Here is a 21,419-nt window from a genome sequence, read left to right on the forward strand (position 1 = left end):
GAGGAGGACAGCGATGAGGAAGTGACCTCACAGATCTCACAGACCTCACAGAGTCCACAGATCTCCCAGACCACGGGCACCACCTCTCCCAGTGAAGCTGAAGGTCAGTAGATCTCACAGACCACTGGGCACCACCTCTCCCAGTGAAGCTGAAGGTCAGTAGATCTCACAGACCACTGGGCACCACCTCTCCCAGTGAAGCTGAAGGTCAATAGCTTTAGCTATTGGAAAATAGCAGATCTACAAGCTCATAGTGCGACACCGAGTGCTGCGCTACGAGCTTGTAGATCTGTTATTTTTTTAAATGCGGCGCAAATCTTTGAATATATATTCTTTCAGAGCAAACGTTTTTAGCTCAAATCTTTGCTTCTGGGAGGGGTCCCTGGAACAACATGTTTTCAGATGGGGGTCCGCAGCCAAATACAGATAATTCTGGGGGTCCTTGACATGAAAAAGGTTGAGCACCACTGACATAGTGTGTGTGTGTGTGTGTGTGTGTGTGTGTGTGTGTGTGTGTGTGCGTGTGCGTGCGTGCGTGCGTGCGTGCGTGCGTGCGTGCGTGCACAATTTAACAAAGGAGAGTGATCGCCGTTTGCGCTACTCTATGCCGTATTGAAGTGGACTCGGTAGATTTTTTTCTTTTTAAGAATCTGCCTCAGGTGTAAATGTGGGGTTCCTGTGTTCTATCCAAGGTCCAGTGAGCTCCAGGATGCAGTCGGAACCACCGACGAGGTCCACCCTGGAGGTCATCATCTCCTCCTCCTCCTCCTCCTCCTCATCGGACGAGGAGGGGTGTGACCCCACCCCCCCCACGTCGCCCAGGACCCCCGCCGGCCACAGAGAGAAGCAGCAAGAGAAACGGGACCGCGAGGAGGAAGTGGCGACGCGCGCCGTGGCCGCCTCCCCCACCGGACGCTTCCTGAAGTTCAACGTGGAGATCGGCCAGGGCTCGTTTAAGACCGTCTACAAGGGTCTGGACACAGAGACCACCGTGGAGGTGGCCTGGTGCGAGCTGCAGGTACCGCACGCACACATGCACGCATACATGCACGTGCACACACACACACACACACACACACACACTACCTAGGCTCTTGTGGACCGATATCTGTGTTATACTGTGTTTGGTGTGTCCAGTTCTGTGACCTTCCCCCGACTACAGTGATGCCTGGACAGGGCAGGACACATCATTGGTTGAATGATCAAATGTGGTGTAACAGCTAGCGCACCACCAGGTGACACACAGGTGACACACAGGTGACAGCTCCTTGACTGAGCAGATTGATTGACAGGTGACAGCGCCTTGACTGAGCAGATTGATTGACAGGTGACAGCGCCTTGACTGAGCAGATTGATTGACAGGTGACAGCGCCTTGACTGAGCAGATTGATTGACAGGTGACAGCGCCTTGACTGAGCAGATTGATTGACAGGTGACAGCGCCTTGACTGAGCAGATTGATTGACAGGTGACAGCGCCTTGACTGAGCAGATTGATTGACAGGTGACAGCGCCTTGACTGAGCAGATTGATTGACAGGTGACAGCGCCTTGACTGAGCAGATTGATTGACAGGTGACAGCGCCTTGACTGAGCAGATTGATTGACAGGTGACAGCGCCTTGACTGAGCAGATTGATTGACAGGTGACAGCGCCTTGACTGAGCAGATTGATTGACAGGTGACAGCGCCTTGACTGAGCAGATTGTGGGTTCAGGCTACTAGATTTCACAGACCAGCCGGTCACGGTTTGTTGTCAAAATGGTCTGGACATCAGATGGTCTGGATATCAGATGTTGGAGACGTGTGGATGGAGGCTGTGAATGGCGATGGGATCCGGAGGGTTCAGGGTCATGTTCTCAGTGCACCACTGAAATACAAGGCAGGTGGGCGGGCGGGCGGGCGCGGTCGCCTGGCTGGATCAGCGACAGCTCTGCTCATGAGGAGACGCGGGACGGGGCGCCTAACGTGAAGGAAAACAAAAGCTTTGTGCTTTTTTCAAACTTGACTCCAGGAGCGCTGAACCCTAACCCTAACCCAGGAGCGCTGGTCTCAGAAACACAGAGGAACCCTGGTCTCTAACCCTGGTCTCTAACCCTGGTCTCTAACCCTGGTCTCAAAAACACAGAGGAAAAACTGGACCAGAAAAAGACTTGCTCACTCAATGTGCAATTACATTAAAAGTAGCGCTACTTTTAATTGCACTTGGAGCACAGGGCACTTTATGAGCATGATAAAATTAAAGGAAATTTAGTTTTCTTAAGTCTCTGTCTAAAAGGAGTTTTCCTTCATTTTTTATACAGTGAGCGAGTCTTTTTCTGTCACGTTTTCCTCTATGCGCTTTCATCCAAGGCAGCTTTAAACATGGATCCTCCAGCATCACACACCAGTCATTACGACGGCATCGAGGCCCGCCAAAACACATTTCGTTCGACTAAATCAACTGTAGATTTAGTCGACTAAAATCTTACGACATTTAGTCGACTAAAACTAGACCAACACCAAAACATTCCAGGTGACTAAAATGTGACTAAAACTAAATGAAAACTATTCAAGAGACTAAAATGACTGAAACCAAAACTCGAAATTTGCTGCCAAAAACAACCCTGTTGGTTTGTATAACTTTGTACCAGAGCTCTTGTTCACACCATTTTGACCTGTGATCAGATTCTATAAATGTCTTCTACATCCTGACAGTTCTCTGAAAAAGCTATTTTTCTATGTCAGACTTACAAGCTCGTAGCGCGCGAGATTGTAGATCTGCAATTTTGCAATAGCTAAAGCATAACATAATGCTAACACCAAAAGGGGTTCCCGCCCAAAATGGGTTAGACCGCTGCGTGAGTCGTGTCAGCATCTGTCCATGCATGTTTTTCACTTTGTTTGTTTGTTTGTTTGTTTGATGACCCCCGGGGGTCATGAGGTCATGAGGTCATGACCTCATGTCAGTGTGTTATATTACGCTGATGGGACTAACGGAGGCTCTTTGACGTGCGTGCGCGTGCAATAGCTTTATTTGTTTACAACTAGGCCTAATTCAATCGATACTTTGTTTTCACTGCATCAAGGTCTGAGAGAGAGAGAGAGAGAGAGAGAGAGAGAGAGAGAGAGAGAGAGAGAGAGAGAGAGAGAGAGAGAGAGAGAGAGAGAGAGAGAGAGAGAGAGAGAGAGAGAGAGAGAGAGAGAGAGAGAGAGAGAGAGAGAGAGAGAGAGAGAGAGAGAGAGAGAGAGAGAGAGAGAGAGGGGGAGGGAGAGGGGGAGGGAGGGAGGGAGGGAGGGAGGGAGGGGGACAGGTTCTGTCAAAAAGCATGTTTTCTCGTGACTAGGACCTGTCTCTGTCTCTCATACAAAAGAACAATAATTACTAGAATGTTGCAAATCTCCCCCAGAAGGCGCCTGCCTGCCTGCCTGCCTGCCTGCCTGCCTGCCTGCATGCCTGCCTGCCTGCCTGCCTGCCTGCCTGTAGAAAGTAGCTGATCTACATGGCCGTGACTCACGGCATGCCCGAGGCATTGTGAGCTTGCATATCTGCTATTTTTCGGGTGGGCGGCGACACCATCCTAAGACGGAGAATTTGCATGATTTACTGTGGCTTTTTTTCACTTCATTGTGTGTCTGTAGGCCTGCAGTACACTGATCTGTTTGTTGATGGACAGGTATGTACAGTCACTGTGCTGCTGGCTAATGCGTGCGTGCGTGCGTGCGTGCGTGCGTGCGTGCGTGTGTGCGTGCGTGCGTGCGTGCGTGCGTGCGTGCGTGCGTGCGTGCGTGTGTGTCGGGCCCACAGGCTCATTGTGTCATCATCCACCTGTGTTGAATCTGTCAAAACAACATATAATTTGTGACACAAAACATGTATGAGAACTTGTTACCAAACACCTCACCACTAGAACTGCTCCATGGCCTCCAGAACACCTCCAGAACACCTCACCACTGGAACGGCTCCATGGCCTCCAGAACACCTCACCACTAGAACTGCTCCATGGCCTCCAGAACACCTCCAGAACACCTCACCACTGGAACGGCTCCATGGCCTCCAGAACACCTCACCACTGGAACGGCTCCTGACTGCCTCCAGGCTCCATGTGCACTTAAGACAGATCCTGAATGCCTGGTTTTCAACCAGCCAAAATCTTCACCCCTTCTCCGCTCTTTTCCATTGGCTCCCGGTCGCTGCGAGATGTTGGCCTGCCCAGCGACCACGACACCAAGAGACTTTAAAAACCTGATCCAATCCAACCCTCCTATTGGCTCAGATCAGCTAACACAACCCTCCTATTGGCTCAGATCAGCTAACACAGGGAGGCTGTCATTGGGTAGAATGGGGACGACGCTCCACACGTCCCAGACTCTTCTCTCCTGTGGAACGAACTCGCACACTTGGTTTTAATGCTCCAAAAACGTACTTCATTTAAACTAGACCGGTGCCCGAGTCGGTAACGATGGAAGTTGGAGATCCATGTCCCACCTGGATATGCAATACCCGTTGTACCCGTGTCAGAGTACCCGTTCCACCCATCTGTCTGTGTCCCTTTTATACCCATATATGGACATTGCTGTATGTCTCTCTGTGTCCTTTATTCATAGAGTTCTGTGTCAGGCATGCCCAAATATGGAGTGTTGTGATGTCAGAGAAGGCCAGCTCCATATATGGAGCCTGGGCAGGGGCCTTTTGTGGCGGTTCTGGACAACTGTGGGTCCGACCGACTCGACACCGGGCACTGCCCTCCCTGTGGGGGTGTGGAACACGTGTGTCGAGTTTGAAGTTGGCGGAGTGATTGGTTCTCGAGTTACGTGGCTTACAGACTTATAAGAGACAGGTGCATTTTGGCACAATGTTTTGACCTCTCTTGAGGTCTTCATCAGGCAAATATCACTTTTTAGTAAAGTAACTATTTGACACCAGCTACAACTGAATCTGATCATTTCATTAAATGGCATATAATTCTGTGTGTGCGCGCACGCGAAAAAGGGTGTGTGTGCCCAAATAAACAACTACACTTCAGAAACAAGACAAAATAAACAACTACACTTTAGAAACAAGCCCAAATAAACAACTACACTTCAGAAACAAGACAAAATAAACAACTACACTTCAGAAACAAGACAAAATAAACAACTACACTTCAGAAACAAGACAAAATAAACAACTACACTTTAGAAACAAGACCAAATAAACAACTACTCTTCAGAAACAAGCCCAAATAAACAACTACACTTTAGAAACAAGACAAAATAAACAACTACACTTCAGAAACAACAAGACCAAATAAACAACTACACTTTATAGAAACAAGACCAAATAAACAACTACACTTTATAGAAACAAGACCAAATAAACAACTACACTTTATAGAAACAAGACCAAATAAACAACTACACTTTATAGAAACAAGACCAAATAAACAACTACACTTTAGAAACAAGCCCAAATAAACAACTACACTTTAGAAACAATCCCAAATAAACAACTACACTTTAGAAACAATACAAAATAAACAACTACGCTTTAGAAACAAGACCAAATAAACAACTACACTTTAGAAACAAGCCCAAATAAACAACTACACTTTAGAAACAAGACAAAATAAACAACTACACTTCAGAAACAAGACCAAATAAACAACTACACTTTAGAAACAAGACCAAATAAACAACTACACTTTATAAACAAGACCAAATAAACAACTACACTTTATAAACAAGACCAAATAAACAACTACACTTTATAGAAACAAGACCAAATAAACAACTACACTTTATAGAAATAAGACCAAATAAACAACTACACTTTAGAAACAAGAACAAATAAACAACTACACTTTATAGAAACAAGACCAAATAAACAACTACACTTTATAGAAACAAGACCAAATAAACAACTACACTTTAGAAACAAGACCAAATAAACAACTACACTTTAGAAACAAGACCAAATAAACAACTACACTTTAGAAACAAGACCAAATAAACAACTACACTTTAGAAACAAGACCAAATAAACAACTACACTTTATAGAAACAAGACCAAATAAACAACTACACTTTATAGAAACAAGACCAAATAAACAACTACACTTTAGAAACAAGCCCAAATAAACAACTACACTTTAGAAACAATCCCAAATAAACAACTACACTTTAGAAACAAGACAAAATAAACAACTACGCTTTAGAAACAAGACCAAATAAACAACTACACTTTAGAAACAAGCCCAAATAAACAACTACACTTCAGAAACAAGACAAAATAAACAACTACACTTTAGAAACAAGACAAAATAAACAACTACACTTTAGAAACAAGACAAATAAACAACTACGCTTTAGAAACAAGACCAAATAAACAACTACACTTTAGAAACAAGCCCAAATAAACAACTACACTTTAGAAACAAGACAAAATAAACAACTACACTTTAGAAACAAGACAAAATAAACAACTACACTTCAGAAACAAGACAAAATAAACAACTACACTTTAGAAACAAGCCCAAATAAACAACTACACTTTAGAAACAAGACCAAATAAACAACTACACTTTAGAAACAAGCCCAAATAAACAACTATAGACTTTAGAAACAGTACCAAATATACAACTATAGACTTTAGAAACAAGACCAAATAAACAACTACACTTTAGAAACAAGACCAAATAAACAACTACACTTTAGAAACAAGACCAAATAAACAACTACACTTTAGAAACAAGACCAAATAAACAACTACACTTTGTTGGGGCGGGGGGGGGGTTAAGCGGGAACCCCTTTTGGTGTTAGCATTATGTTATGCTTTAGCCATTGAAAAATAGCAGATCTACAAGCTCATAGCGCGCCACCGAGTGGAGCACTACAAGCTTGTAGATCTGCTATTTTTTGGAAAATCGATGAACGACTGACATAGAAACATAGCTTTTTCAGAAAACTGTCAGGATGTCGAAGACATTTTTAGAATCTGATCTCAGGTCAAAATGGGTTAAGGTCTCAAGTTAAAGTCAGAGCTATAGGTCCAAAGAAGATGCCAGATTTCACCATGCAGGTGTTTGATGCTCTCCCACACTGAAAGAACAGCATGTTAAATGGTAAATGGTGCATTTATATAGCGCCTTTATCCAAGGCGCTTTACATAGATTGTGCATTACATTCACCCATTCACACACACACATTCATACACCGATTGCGGCGGAAGCCATGCAAGGTACCAACCAGCACATCGGGAGCAATTTGGGGTTCAGTGTCTTGCCCAAGGACACTTCGACATGTAGACATGTAGATTCGAACCGCCGACCCATGGATCATTGGACGACCTGCTCTACCTCTTGAGCCACAGTCACCCCTGTTCAAATGCTGTTGGTAGAATAGTTAAGCAAGAAACGTGGGGGGACGAGACGACAACATGTTTTGATATTGGGGTCTAATTACATATAATTCTGGGGGTCGTTGACATGACATAGTTTTGAGAACCACTGATATAGAAACATTGGGTTTTTCTGAAAACTGTCATAATTCAGAAGACATTTCGTAGAATCATTTCTCAGGTCCAAATGGGTTCAGAAGTCCTGCCAGCAGTGGAACAGGTCTCTGATATCATTACAAACACTTCTGCTGTCAGCGACGGAGGTTTCCGTGTTGACGTGAGATAAGTGGTATTATATCAGACGCCTGCACACGCACGCACGCACGCACGCACGAACCCACGCACGCACGCACGCACGCACGCACGCACGCACGCACGCACACACACACACACACACACACACACACACACACACACACACACACACACACACACACACACACACACACACACACACACACACACACACACAGAGAGAGAGAGAGATATACAGTTACAGAACATGCAGGATCTGCCCCATGCAGATAGTGGGATCAGGCTCCGCCTCCTGGCTCACAGCCCAGTGGGGCCAGGCTCCGCCTCCTGGCTCACAGCCCAGTGGGGCCAGGCTCCGCCTCCTGGCTCACAGCCCAGTGGGGCCAGGCTCCGCCTCCTGGCTCACAGCCCAGTGGGGCGGCTGCCAAGTCATCATGCCTGGCTAAAATCTTCGAAGCACTTGTCAAACAACAGCTCTGTAGCTTTTTAAGCATTAATAACATGTTGAACACATTTCAGTCAGGCTTCAGGCCTGGACACAGTACAACCACAGCAACATCATTGGTCTTAAATTACATAGCAACTGCACTGGACAAACAATTAAAATGTGCAGCCATTTTTATTGACCTGGCAAAAGCCTTCGATACGGTGGATCATACCATTTTAATGCAGAGATTACAATGTATTGGATTAGATAGCATGGCCTGTTCTTGGTTCCAGGACTATCTATCAAACAGAACCCAAGCCATTATGGTTGGAGACATTAAATCGAACTTCTTAGAAGTTAAAAAAGGAGTCCCACAAGGCTCCATACTTGGACCCATTTTATTTACTATTTATATTAATGAAATCTCAAAGAATATTGAGAACTGCAATATTCATTTTTATGCTGATGACACAATTCTATACACCACTGCCCCATCAAGTAGTCAAGCTATATTTAACTTACAATCTGCTTTTAACATTATTCAGCATGCACTAGCGGATCTTAAACTTGCCCTAAATGTAGGCAAGACGAAGTACATGTTGTTTTCAAATAAAACAGTGGAAACAGGTGACCCCATACTGTCTCTGAGAGGGGCACACATTGAGCGGGTCTCATCATATAAGTATTTAGGGATCTGGCTAGATGAGGATTTCTCTTTTAAAACACATATAGAAAATCTAACAAAGAAAAGCAAACCTAAAATTGGCTTCCTCTATCGAAATAGATTATGCTTCTCTAAAGAGAAAGAGGATAATCCAAGCAACAATTATGCCAATTTTTGATTATGGAGATATCCTGTATATGCATGCCACTGACAGCATTCTAAAACCCTTGCACTCCGCTTTATTACAGGAGCAGGTTTCAGAACACATCACTGTGCATTATATACCTCAGTTGAATGGTCTTCTCTGGCTCTTAGAAGGAAACGACATGCTACCCTGTTCACGTATAAAGCTTTAATTGGTAAACTACCTCTGTATTTAACAAAACTGCTAGCTCTCAATACATCAGCTTATGGTACTAGATCACAAGATATGCTTTTATTGAAGGTACCAAAAACTACTACTAAATTGGGAGATACTGCCTTCAGGGTGTATGCTCCACATTTATGGAATGGTTGTCAAAACAAATTGAAGTTGAATGTTTTTATTTCGTTTACTACTTTTAAGAGACTCTTAACTGACCTCACACTAGAGGAAGGCATATGCACCTGCTTTCTGTAACATTTGGTTACAAGGTTTTGTTTCTGTGTGTATGTGCTTGTGTATTATATTTGTTGTACTGTGTGTCCATGGCATGTATGTAAAATGTTCTTATTTGTATACAGGGCGCCATTGAAAAAGAGACCCTGGTCTCAATTGGATTCCCCTGAAATAAAGGTTACAAACAAACAAACAAGTATAAGGAGTCGTCCTGTTTGAGTTTGTGGCCTTGCGGTGCTGTGCGAGGTGTAGATCTGTCTTCTGTTTGTGGCCTTGCGGTGCTGTGCGAGGTGTAGTTTGTGGCCTTGCGGTGCTGTGCGAGGTGTAGTTTGTGGCCTTGCGGTGCTGTGCGAGGTGTAGATCTGTTGGCCTTGCGGTGCTGTGCGAGGTGCGGTGCGGTGCGGTGCTGTGCGAGGTGTAGATCTGGTGGCCTTGCGGTGCTGTGCGAGGTGTAGATCTGTTTGTGGCCTTGCGGTGCTGTGCGAGGTGTAGTTTGTGGCCTTGCGGTGCTGTGCGAGGTGTAGTTTGTGGCCTTGCGGTGCTGTGCGATGTGTAGATCTGTTGGCCTTGCGGTGCTGTGCGAGGTGCGGTGCGGTGCGGTGCTGTGCGAGGTGTAGATCTGGTGGCCTTGCGGTGCTGTGCGAGGTGTAGATCTGGTGGCCTTGCGGTGCTGTGCGAGGTGTAGATCTGGTGGCCTTGCGGTGCTGTGCGAGGTGTAGATCTGTTGGCCTTGCGGTGCTGTGCGAGGTGTAGATCTGGTGGCCTTGCGGTGCTGTGCGAGGTGTAGATCTGGTGGCCTTGCGGTGCTGTGCGAGGTGTAGATCTGGTGGCCTTGCGGTGCTGTGCGAGGTGTAGATCTGGTGGCCTTACGGTGCTGTGCGAGGTGTAGATCTGTTTGTGGCCTTGCGGTGCTGTGCGAGGTGTAGATCTGTTGGCCTTGCGGTGCTGTGCGAGGTGTAGATCTGTTGGCCTTGCGGTGCTGTGCGAGGTGTAGATCTGTTGGCCTTGCGGTGCTGTGCGAGGTGTAGATCTGTTTGTGGCCTTGCGGTGCTGTGCGAGGTGTAGATCTGTCTTCTGTTCAGTAGATAGGTGGGTAGATAGGTAGGTAGATAGGTGTAGATCTGTCTTCTGTTCAGTAGATGGGTGGGTAGATAGGTAGGTAGATAGGTGTAGATCTGTCTTCTGTTCAGTAGATAGGTGGGTAGATAGGTAGGTAGATAGGTGTAGATCTGTCTTCTGTTCAGTAGATAGGTGGGTAGATAGGTAGGTAGATAGGTGCAGATCTGTCTTCTGTTCAGTAGATGGATTCTTTATTTATGTGTCATGCACCCGAGGTGCCCCGCCCACATGGACTTATAGGACACACCATACAAATCATTGCTTCAATATTGCATAAGTGTTCAACAACAGTGTTCAACAACACAGCCATGACGTTAAGCTGTGTGTGTTCAACAACACAGCCATGACGTTAAGCTGTGTGTGTTCAACAACACAGCCATGACGTTAAGCTGTGTGTGTTCAACAACACAGCCATGACGTTAAGCTGTGTGTGTTCAACAACACAGCCATGACGTTAAGCTGTGTGTGTGTTCAACAACACAGCCATGACGTTAAGCTGTGTGTGTTCAACAACACAGCCATGACGTTAAGCTGTGTGTGTTCAACAACACAGCCATGACGTTAAGCTGTGTGTGTGTGTGTGTGTTCAACAACACAGCCATGACGTTAAGCTGTGTGTGTTCAACAACACAGCCATGACGTTAAGCTGTGTGTGTGTGTTCAACAACACAGCCATGACGTTAAGCTGTGTGTGTTCAACAACACAGCCATGACGTTAAGCTGTGTGTGTGTGTTCAACAACACAGCCATGACGTTAAGCTGTGTGTGTGTGTTCAACAACACAGCCATGACGTTAAGCTGTGTGTGTGTGTTCAACAACACAGCCATGACGTTAAGCTGTGTGTGTGTGTTCAACAACACAGCCATGACGTTAAGCTGTGTGTGTGTGTTCAACAACACAGCCATGACGTTAAGCTGTGTGTGTGTGTGTTCAACAACACAGCCATGACGTTAAGCTGTGTGTGTTCAACAACACAGCCATGACGTTAAGCTGTGTGTGTGTGTTCAACAACACAGCCATGAAGTTAAGCTGTGTGTGTGTTCAACAACACAGCCATGACGTTAAGCTGTGTGTGTGTTCAACAACACAGCCTGTGTGTGTTCAACAACACAGACATGACGTTAAGCTGTGTGTGTGTGTTCAACAACACAGCCATGAAGTTAAGCTGTGTGTTCAACAACACAGCCATGACGTTAAGATGTGTGTGTGTTCAACAACACAGCCATGACGTTAAGCTGTGTGTGTGTTCAACAACACAGCCATGACGTTAAGCTGTGTGTGTGTTCAACAACACAGCCATGACGTTAAGATGTGTGTGTGTTCAACAACACAGCCATGACGTTAAGCTGTGTGTGTGTTCAACAACACAGCCATGACGTTAAGCTGTTTGTGTGTTCAACAACACAGCCATGACGTTAAGCTGTGTGTGTGTTCAACAACACAGCCATGACGTTAAGCTGTGTGTGTGTGTTCAACAACACAGCCATGACGTTAAGCTGTGTGTGTGTGTGTTCAACAACACAGACATGACGTTAAGCTGTGTGTGTGTTCAACAACACAGCCATGACGTTAAGATGTGTATGTGTTCAACAACACAGCCATGACGTTAAGCTGTGTGTGTGTTCAACAACACAGACATGACGTTAAGCTGTGTGTGTGTGTTCAACAACACAGCCATGACGTTAAGATGTGTGTGTGTTCAACAACACAGCCATGACGTTAAGCTGTGTGTGTGTTCAACAACACAGCCATGAAGTTAAGCTGTGTGTGTGTTCAACAACACAGCCATGACATTAAGCTGTGTGTGTGTGTGTTCAACAACACAGCCATGATGTTAAGCTGTGTGTGTGTTCAACAACACAGACATGACGTTAAGCTGTGTGTGTGTGTGTGTGTTCAACAACACAACCATGCAACATAACACTGACAGCTATGAGGTGACGAAAGCTTGACCTGCATAGCAATAGTTTTATTTCGATTGGCGTTGATTTGGACCATCGCTTTTTGGAGTGGGATTTAGCGAAGGGCTAACTGTTTCGTGCAACACGCGCCCACGACTGACTAGACCTGGATTGTGTTGAGGACTTCTTTTTTTTAACGCTTGCGTTGTCGCTCGCGCCCCTCGTGAGCAGACCTGGAGCAGAGCTGTCGCTGACACTGCATGAAAAGATGAGTTAACGGGCAATTATGGGCCCTGGTTTTGCACCGTAAACCTCAAGTTTAGCAGCATATACAGTAATATACAGTAATATACAGGTGTGATGGTACAATTCAGGAGTTTACCGGAGTTTGTTGGAAAGTTTAACGGGAGTTTCCTGTAATATACACAAACGTATTCCATGCTTTTGCGCAGTGTGATCCAGACAACAACGCCTGCGTCACACTGAAAAGGCCTTAACCAGGGCGGCTCGAGGTGGGATAGAACGTTGATCAATGTTCAATGTTATCAATGTTCTGTATTCAAGAAACATTGACAGTGAAAACCTTTTCCCAGTGCCCAGAATGTGGTGTGTGTGTGTGTGTGTGTGTGTGTGTGTGTGTGTGTGTGTGTGTGTGTGTGTGTGTGTGTGTGTGTGTGTGTGTGTGTGTGTGTGTGTGTGTGTGTGTCTGTGTCTGTGTGTGTGTGTGTGTGTGTGCGTGCTGGGCCACATTACTGTGATGGACACAATGTACTGAACACATGCAGACATTCTCCTCTGGGGCACGGTGTCTTGGCACACGCACGCACACACACACACACACACACACACACACACACACACACACACACACACACACACACACACACACACACACACACACACACACACACACAGAGAGAGAGAGAGATATACAGTTACAGAACATGCAGGATCTGCCACATGCAGATAGTGGGATCAGGCTCCGCCTCCTGGCTCACAGCCCAGTGGGGCGGCTGCCAGGCTCCGCCTCCTGGCTCACAGCCCAGTGGGGCCAGGCTCCGCCTCCTGGCTCACAGCCCAGTGGGGCCAGGCTCCGCCTCCTGGCTCACAGCCCAGTGGGGCGGCTGCCAAGTCATCATGCCTGGCTAAAATCTTCGAAGCACTTGTCAAACAGCAGCTCTGTAGCTTTTTAAGCATTAATAACATGTTGAACACATTTCAGTCAGGCTTCAGGCCTGGACACAGTACAACCACAGCAACATCATTGGTCTTAAATTACATAGCAACTGCACTGGACAAACAATTAAAATGTGCAGCCATTTTTATTGACCTGGCAAAAGCCTTCGATACGGTGGATCATACCATTTTAATGCAGAGATTACAATGTATTGGATTAGATAGCATGGCCTGTTCTTGGTTCCAGGACTATCTATCAAACAGAACCCAAGCCATTATGGTTGGAGACATTAAATCGAACTTCTTAGAAGTTAAAAAAGGAGTCCCACAAGGCTCCATACTTGGACCCATTTTATTTACTATTTATATTAATGAAATCTCAAAGAATATTGAGAACTGCAATATTCATTTTTATGCTGATGACACAATTCTATACACCACTGCCCCATCAAGTAGTCAAGCTATATTTAACTTACAATCTGCTTTTAACATTATTCAGCATGCACTAGCGGATCTTAAACTTGCCCTAAATGTAGGCAAGACGAAGTACATGTTGTTTTCAAATAAAACAGTGGAAACAGGTGACCCCATACTGTCTCTGAGAGGGGCACACATTGAGCGGGTCTCATCATATAAGTATTTAGGGATCTGGCTAGATGAGGATTTCTCTTTTAAAACACATATAGAAAATCTAACAAAGAAAAGCAAACCTAAAATTGGCTTCCTCTATCGAAATAGATTATGCTTCTCTAAAGAGAAAGAGGATAATCCAAGCAACAATTATGCCAATTTTTGATTATGGAGATATCCTGTATATGCATGCCACTGACAGCATTCTAAAACCCTTGCACTCCGCTTTATTACAGGAGCAGGTTTCAGAACACATCACTGTGCATTATATACCTCAGTTGAATGGTCTTCTCTGGCTCTTAGAAGGAAACGACATGCTACCCTGTTCACGTATAAAGCTTTAATTGGTAAACTACCTCTGTATTTAACAAAACTGCTAGCTCTCAATACATCAGCTTATGGTACTAGATCACAAGATATGCTTTTATTGAAGGTACCAAAAACTACTACTAAATTGGGAGATACTGCCTTCAGGGTGTATGCTCCACATTTATGGAATGGTTGTCAAAACAAATTGAAGTTGAATGTTTTTATTTCGTTTACTACTTTTAAGAGACTCTTAACTGACCTCACACTAGAGGAAGGCATATGCACCTGCTTTCTGTAACATTTGGTTACAAGGTTTTGTTTCTGTGTGTATGTGCTTGTGTATTATATTTGTTGTACTGTGTGTCCATGGCATGTATGTAAAATGTTCTTATTTGTATACAGGGCGCCATTGAAAAAGAGACCCTGGTCTCAATTGGATTCCCCTGAAATAAAGGTTACAAACAAACAAACAAGTATAAGGAGTCGTCCTGTTTGAGTTTGTGGCCTTGCGGTGCTGTGCGAGGTGTAGATCTGTCTTCTGTTTGTGGCCTTGCGGTGCTGTGCGAGGTGTAGTTTGTGGCCTTGCGGTGCTGTGCGAGGTGTAGATCTGTCTTCTGTTTGTGGCCTTGCGGTGCTGTGCGAGGTGTAGATCTGTCTTCTGTTTGTGGCCTTGCGGTGCTGTGCGAGGTGTAGTTTGTGGCCTTGCGGTGCTGTGCGAGGTGTAGTTTGTGGCCTTGCGGTGCTGTGCGAGGTGTAGATCTGTTGGCCTTGCGGTGCTGTGCGAGGTGCGGTGCGGTGCGGTGCTGTGCGAGGTGTAGATCTGGTGGCCTTGCGGTGCTGTGCGAGGTGTAGATCTGGTGGCCTTGCGGTGCTGTGCGAGGTGTAGATCTGGTGGCCTTGCGGTGCTGTGCGAGGTGTAGATCTGTTGGCCTTGCGGTGCTGTGCGAGGTGTAGATCTGGTGGCCTTGCGGTGCTGTGCGAGGTGTAGATCTGGTGGCCTTGCGGTGCTGTGCGAGGTGTAGATCTGGTGGCCTTGCGGTGCTGTGCGAGGTGTAGATCTGGTGGCCTTACGGTGCTGTGCGAGGTGTAGATCTGTTTGTGGCCTTGCGGTGCTGTGCGAGGTGTAGATCTGTTGGCCTTGCGGTGCTGTGCGAGGTGTAGATCTGTTGGCCTTGTGGTGCTGTGCGAGGTGTAGATCTGTTGGCCTTGCGGTGCTGTGCGAGGTGTAGATCTGTTTGTGGCCTTGCGGTGCTGTGCGAGGTGTAGATCTGTCTTCTGTTCAGTAGATAGGTGGGTAGATAGGTAGGTAGATAGGTGTAGATCTGTCTTCTGTTCAGTAGATGGGTGGGTAGATAGGTAGGTAGATAGGTGTAGATCTGTCTTCTGTTCAGTAGATAGGTGGGTAGATAGGTAGGTAGATAGGTGTAGATCTGTCTTCTGTTCAGTAGATAGGTGGGTAGATAGGTAGGTAGATAGGTGTAGATCTGTCTTCTGTTCAGTAGATGGATTCTTTATTTATGTGTCATGCACCCGAGGTGCCCCGCCCACATGGACTTATAGGACACACCATACAAATCATTGCTTCAATATTGCATAAGTGTTCAACAACAGTGTTCAACAACACAGCCATGACGTTAAGCTGTGTGTGTTCAACAACACAGCCATGACGTTAAGCTGTGTGTGTTCAACAACACAGCCATGACGTTAAGCTGTGTGTGTTCAACAACACAGCCATGACGTTAAGCTGTGTGTGTTCAACAACACAGCCATGACGTTAAGCTGTGTGTGTGTTCAACAACACAGCCATGACGTTAAGCTGTGTGTGTTCAACAACACAGCCATGACGTTAAGCTGTGTGTGTTCAACAACACAGCCATGACGTTAAGCTGTGTGTGTGTGTGTGTGTTCAACAACACAGCCATGACGTTAAGCTGTGTGTGTTCAACAACACAGCCATGACGTTAAGCTGTGTGTGTGTGTTCAACAACACAGCCATGACGTTAAGCTGTGTGTGTTCAACAACACAGCCATGACGTTAAGCTGTGTGTGTGTGTTCAACAACACAGCCATGACGTTAAGCTGTGTGTGTGTGTTCAACAACACAGCCATGACGTTAAGCTGTGTGTGTGTGTTCAACAACACAGCCATGACGTTAAGCTGTGTGTGTGTGTTCAACAACACAGCCATGACGTTAAGCTGTGTGTGTGTGTTCAACAACACAGCCATGACGTTAAGCTGTGTGTGTGTGTGTTCAACAACACAGCCATGACGTTAAGCTGTGTGTGTTCAACAACACAGCCATGACGTTAAGCTGTGTGTGTGTGTTCAACAACACAGCCATGAAGTTAAGCTGTGTGTGTGTTCAACAACACAGCCATGACGTTAAGCTGTGTGTGTGTTCAACAACACAGCCATGACGTTAAGCTGTGTGTGTTCAACAACACAGACATGACGTTAAGCTGTGTGTGTGTGTTCAACAACACAGCCATGAAGTTAAGCTGTGTGTTCAACAACACAGCCATGACGTTAAGATGTGTGTGTGTTCAACAACACAGCCATGACGTTAAGCTGTGTGTGTGTTCAACAACACAGCCATGACGTTAAGCTGTGTGTGTGTTCAACAACACAGCCATGACGTTAAGATGTGTGTGTGTTCAACAACACAGCCATGACGTTAAGCTGTGTGTGTGTTCAACAACACAGCCATGACGTTAAGCTGTTTGTGTGTTCAACAACACAGCCATGACGTTAAGCTGTGTGTGTGTTCAACAACACAGCCATGACGTTAAGCTGTGTGTGTGTGTTCAACAACACAGACATGACGTTAAGCTGTGTGTGTGTTCAACAACACAGCCATGACGTTAAGATGTGTATGTGTTCAACAACACAGCCATGACGTTAAGCTGTGTGTGTGTTCAACAACACAGACATGACGTTAAGCTGTGTGTGTGTGTTCAACAACACAGCCATGACGTTAAGATGTGTGTGTGTTCAACAACACAGCCATGACGTTAAGCTGTGTGTGTGTTCAACAACACAGCCATGAAGTTAAGCTGTGTGTGTGTTCAACAACACAGCCATGACATTAAGCTGTGTGTGTGTGTGTTCAACAACACAGCCATGATGTTAAGCTGTGTGTGTGTTCAACAACACAGACATGACGTTAAGCTGTGTGTGTGTGTGTGTGTTCAACAACACAACCATGCAACATAACACTGACAGCTATGAGGTGACGAAAGCTTGACCTGCATAGCAATAGTTTTATTTCGATTGGCGTTGATTTGGACCATCGCTTTTTGGAGTGGGATTTAGCGAAGGGCTAACTGTTTCGTGCAACACGCGCCCACGACTGACTAGACCTGGATTGTGTTGAGGACTTCTTTTTTTTAACGCTTGCGTTGTCGCTCGCGCCCCTCGTGAGCAGACCTGGAGCAGAGCTGTCGCTGACACTGCATGAAAAGATGAGTTAACGGGCAATTATGGGCCCTGGTTTTGCACCGTAAACCTCAAGTTTAGCAGCATATACAGTAATATACAGTAATATACAGGTGTGATGGTACAATTCAGGAGTTTACCGGAGTTTGTTGGAAAGTTTAACGGGAGTTTCCTGTAATATACACAAACGTATTCCATGCTTTTGCGCAGTGTGATCCAGACAACAACGCCTGCGTCACACTGAAAAGGCCTTAACCAGGGCGGCTCGAGGTGGGATAGAACGTTGATCAATGTTCAATGTTATCAATGTTCTGTATTCAAGAAACATTGACAGTGAAAACCTTTTCCCAGTGCCCAGAATGTGGTGTGTGTGTGTGTGTGTGTGTGTGTGTGTGTGTGTGTGTGTGTGTGTGTGTGTGTGTGTGTGTGTGTGTGTGTGTGTGTGTGTGTGTGTCTGTGTCTGTGTGTGTGTGTGTGTGTGTGCGTGCTGGGCCACATTACTGTGATGGACACAATGTACTGAACACATGCAGACATTCTCCTCTGGGGCACGGTGTCTTGGCACACGCACACACACACACACACACACACACACACACACACACACACACACACACACACACACACACACACACACACACACACACACACACACACACACACTATCCTACTGTGGATCACAGAGTGTTGCTGCTCAAGGACACTTCAACACTGAACCTGTTTTATGGACTTTAGGCTCATAATGAACACACACATAAACACACTATCTAGTATAGGCTATCTGGTGTTGTGTTTATAGCTGTCTAGCTATATATCTGGTGTTGTGTTTATAGCTATGTAGCTATATATCTGGTGTTGTGTTTATAGCTATCTAGCTATATATCTGGTGTTGTGTTTATAGCTATGTAGCTATATATCTGGTGTTGTGTTTGTAGCTATCTAGCTATATATCTGGTGTTGTGTTTATAGCTATGTAGCTATATATCTGGTGTTGTGTTTATAGCTATCTAGCTATATATCTGGTGTTGTGTTTATAGCTATCTAGCTATATATCTGGTGTTGTGTTTATAGCTATCTAGCTATATATCTGGTGTTGTGTTTATAGCTATCTAGCTATATATCTGGTGTTGTGTCTATAGCTATCTAGCTATATATCTGGTGTTGTGTTTATAGCAGACTACTCACTCAAATGTGCACTTGCAGTTTGGGCAACTCCAAAGCAAACTCCACATGCCCCAACATTTTATTTACCTGCCATAGTGTCAACCCCTTACCCCTGTGTGGGATCGCTGGTTAGACTGGCATAGTGTCAACCCCTTACCCCTGTGTGGGGTCCCTGGTTAGACTGGCATAGTGTCAACCCCTTACCCCTGTGTGGGATCACTGGTTAGACTGGCATAGTGTCGACCTCTTACCCCTGTGTGGGATCGCTGGTTAGACTGGCATAGTGTCGACCTCTTACCCCTGTGTGGGATCGCTGGTTAGACTGGCATAGTGTCGACCTCTTACCCCTGTGTGGGATCGCTGGTTAGACTGGCATAGTGTCGACCCCTTACCCCTGTGTGGGATCGCTGGTTAGACTGGCATAGTGTCAACCCCTTACCCCTGTGTGGGATCGCTGGTTAGACTGGCATAGTGTCAACCCCTTACCCATGTGTGGGATCGCTGGTTAGACTGGCATAGTGTCAACCCCTTACCCCTGTGTGGGATCGCTGGTTAGACTGGCATAGTGTCAACCCCTTACCCTTGTGTGGGATCGCTGGTTAGACTGGCATAGTGTCAACCCCTTACCCCTGTGTGGGATCGCTGGTTAGACTGGCATATTCACCGATACCGATATGACCCGATATGACCAAATAAGGGCCGATACTTTCCCGATACCGATACAGTATCGGGACATCTATTAATGTAACTGCGATGTGTTCCAGACTCGCCGTCTCTCCAAGTCGGAGCGCCAGAGGTTCGAGGAGGAAGTGGAGATGCTCAAAGGACTACAACACCCAAACATCGTGCGCTTCTACGACTCCTGGAAGAGCACCTACAAAGGTCAGAAGGTCATCACCCTGGTGACCGAGCTCATGACCTCCGGGACGCTCAAGGCGTGAGTACTCTAAATGTTTTTGATGAATTGAACATGGTGGACCCTCTTGTAAACAAGTGTAGTGCTTAATTGGGTCGTCCACTCACAGTTAACAGTCTTTGTATTGAGTTTGTGCTTGAAATGTACTGTAATTCTGCAAACTGTTAATACATATTTCAATCAATCAAAAACAAATATTATAGTTTGATGTACAGTGGTGGAAAGTAACTAAGTACTTTTACTTAAGTACTGTACTTGAGTGCAATTTTGAGGTATTTGTACTTTACTTGAGTATTTCCAATTTTCAGTACTTTTACTTCTACTCCACTACATCTCAGAGTTTGTACTTTTACTCCTCTACAATTATTTGAAAACTTTAGTTACTAGTTACTTTGGAGATTAAAATTTTGATTAGAAAACATACATTAACCACTTCAACCCTATTACATTTCGGCCATTTGAAAATAGCAGATCTACAAGCTCACAACGCGTCGCAACGCAACGCATTGTGAAATGGGACATTTCTGCAATATGAATACTTTTACTTTTAGTACTTTAAGTACATTTTGATGCCGATGCTTTTGAACTTTTACTCAAGTACATTTTCAATTCCGTACTTTTACTTGTAACAAAGTAGTTCTACATTGCAGTATTGGTACTTTTACTTAAGTAAAACAATTGAGTACTTTTTCCACCACAAGTACCGGAAGTACAAAAAAGTTTGACATGTTTTCTTGTGAAATGTGAAATAAAACAACAGCACTCCATGCAGGGTCGTCAGGATGGCAGTTGCCGCCCCCTAGTGTTCACATTTAAACATTACATCCAGTTGTTTTATAACCATATTGTACTCGACTGGTTTTTATCAGAATCATCTGATTTCATCACAATCGATTCACTCGCATGTGTTATAATTCATATATAATTTAGGTTTCATTTTAATGGAACTATTCATTTATTATTAACCAGTTTCGGCCTGACGTCGAAATAAAAAAAAAGTCTTCTGAAAGAATATATTCAAAGATTTGTGCCGTATTTTCACGATTTAAAAAAAAATAGCAGATCTACAAGCTCGTAGCGCTACGAGCTTGTAGATCTGCTATTTTTCAATAGCTAAAGTAAAACATAATGCTTAGTTAAAACACCAAAAAGGGGCTCCCGTCCAAAATGGGTTAACCAGTTTCAATGTGGCATCCCTCTTTTGGGGACGTCATTATGGGCGAACATTTTCAGACTGCACGTTTGAGAGCTTGTATAGATCCACAACTTTAGCAATGGGGCTTAAAGTGGAAACATACAATTTATTTTATTTTTTTTGCGTGTCTTTATTGATATAGTTATTAGTGAAGATAGACGGGAGAGAGAGAGAGAGAGAGAGAGAGAGAAGGGGAGAGACACGCAGCAAAGGTCGACATGAACGGGATTCGAACACGTTCGCCGCGCTGTCAGGCCAGAGCCTGTATGTGGCACG

At 45.1% G+C, this 21,419-nt stretch overlaps 1 protein-coding gene across 1 annotated transcript in view; it reads left to right on the forward strand.

Moving 5' to 3' along the window:
• Positions 1 to 709: 709 nt before the first annotated feature.
• The window catches only part of LOC306918720 (serine/threonine-protein kinase WNK4-like), a gene marked incomplete at its 5' end in the record, with an annotated part of 79,142 nt that continues 58,432 nt past the window's right edge, over positions 710 to 21,419 (forward strand). The window contains 2 exons of the mRNA XM_079531589.1: positions 710 to 1,018; positions 19,797 to 19,969. Of these exons, the coding sequence (XP_079387715.1) occupies positions 710 to 1,018; positions 19,797 to 19,969 (482 nt within the window). The remainder of the gene's footprint in view (positions 1,019 to 19,796; positions 19,970 to 21,419) is intronic.

The sequence above is a fragment of the Electrona antarctica genome (assembly GCF_951216825.1).
Source record: "Electrona antarctica genome assembly, contig: scaffold_157, whole genome shotgun sequence".
NCBI lineage: Eukaryota > Metazoa > Chordata > Actinopteri > Myctophiformes > Myctophidae > Electrona > Electrona antarctica.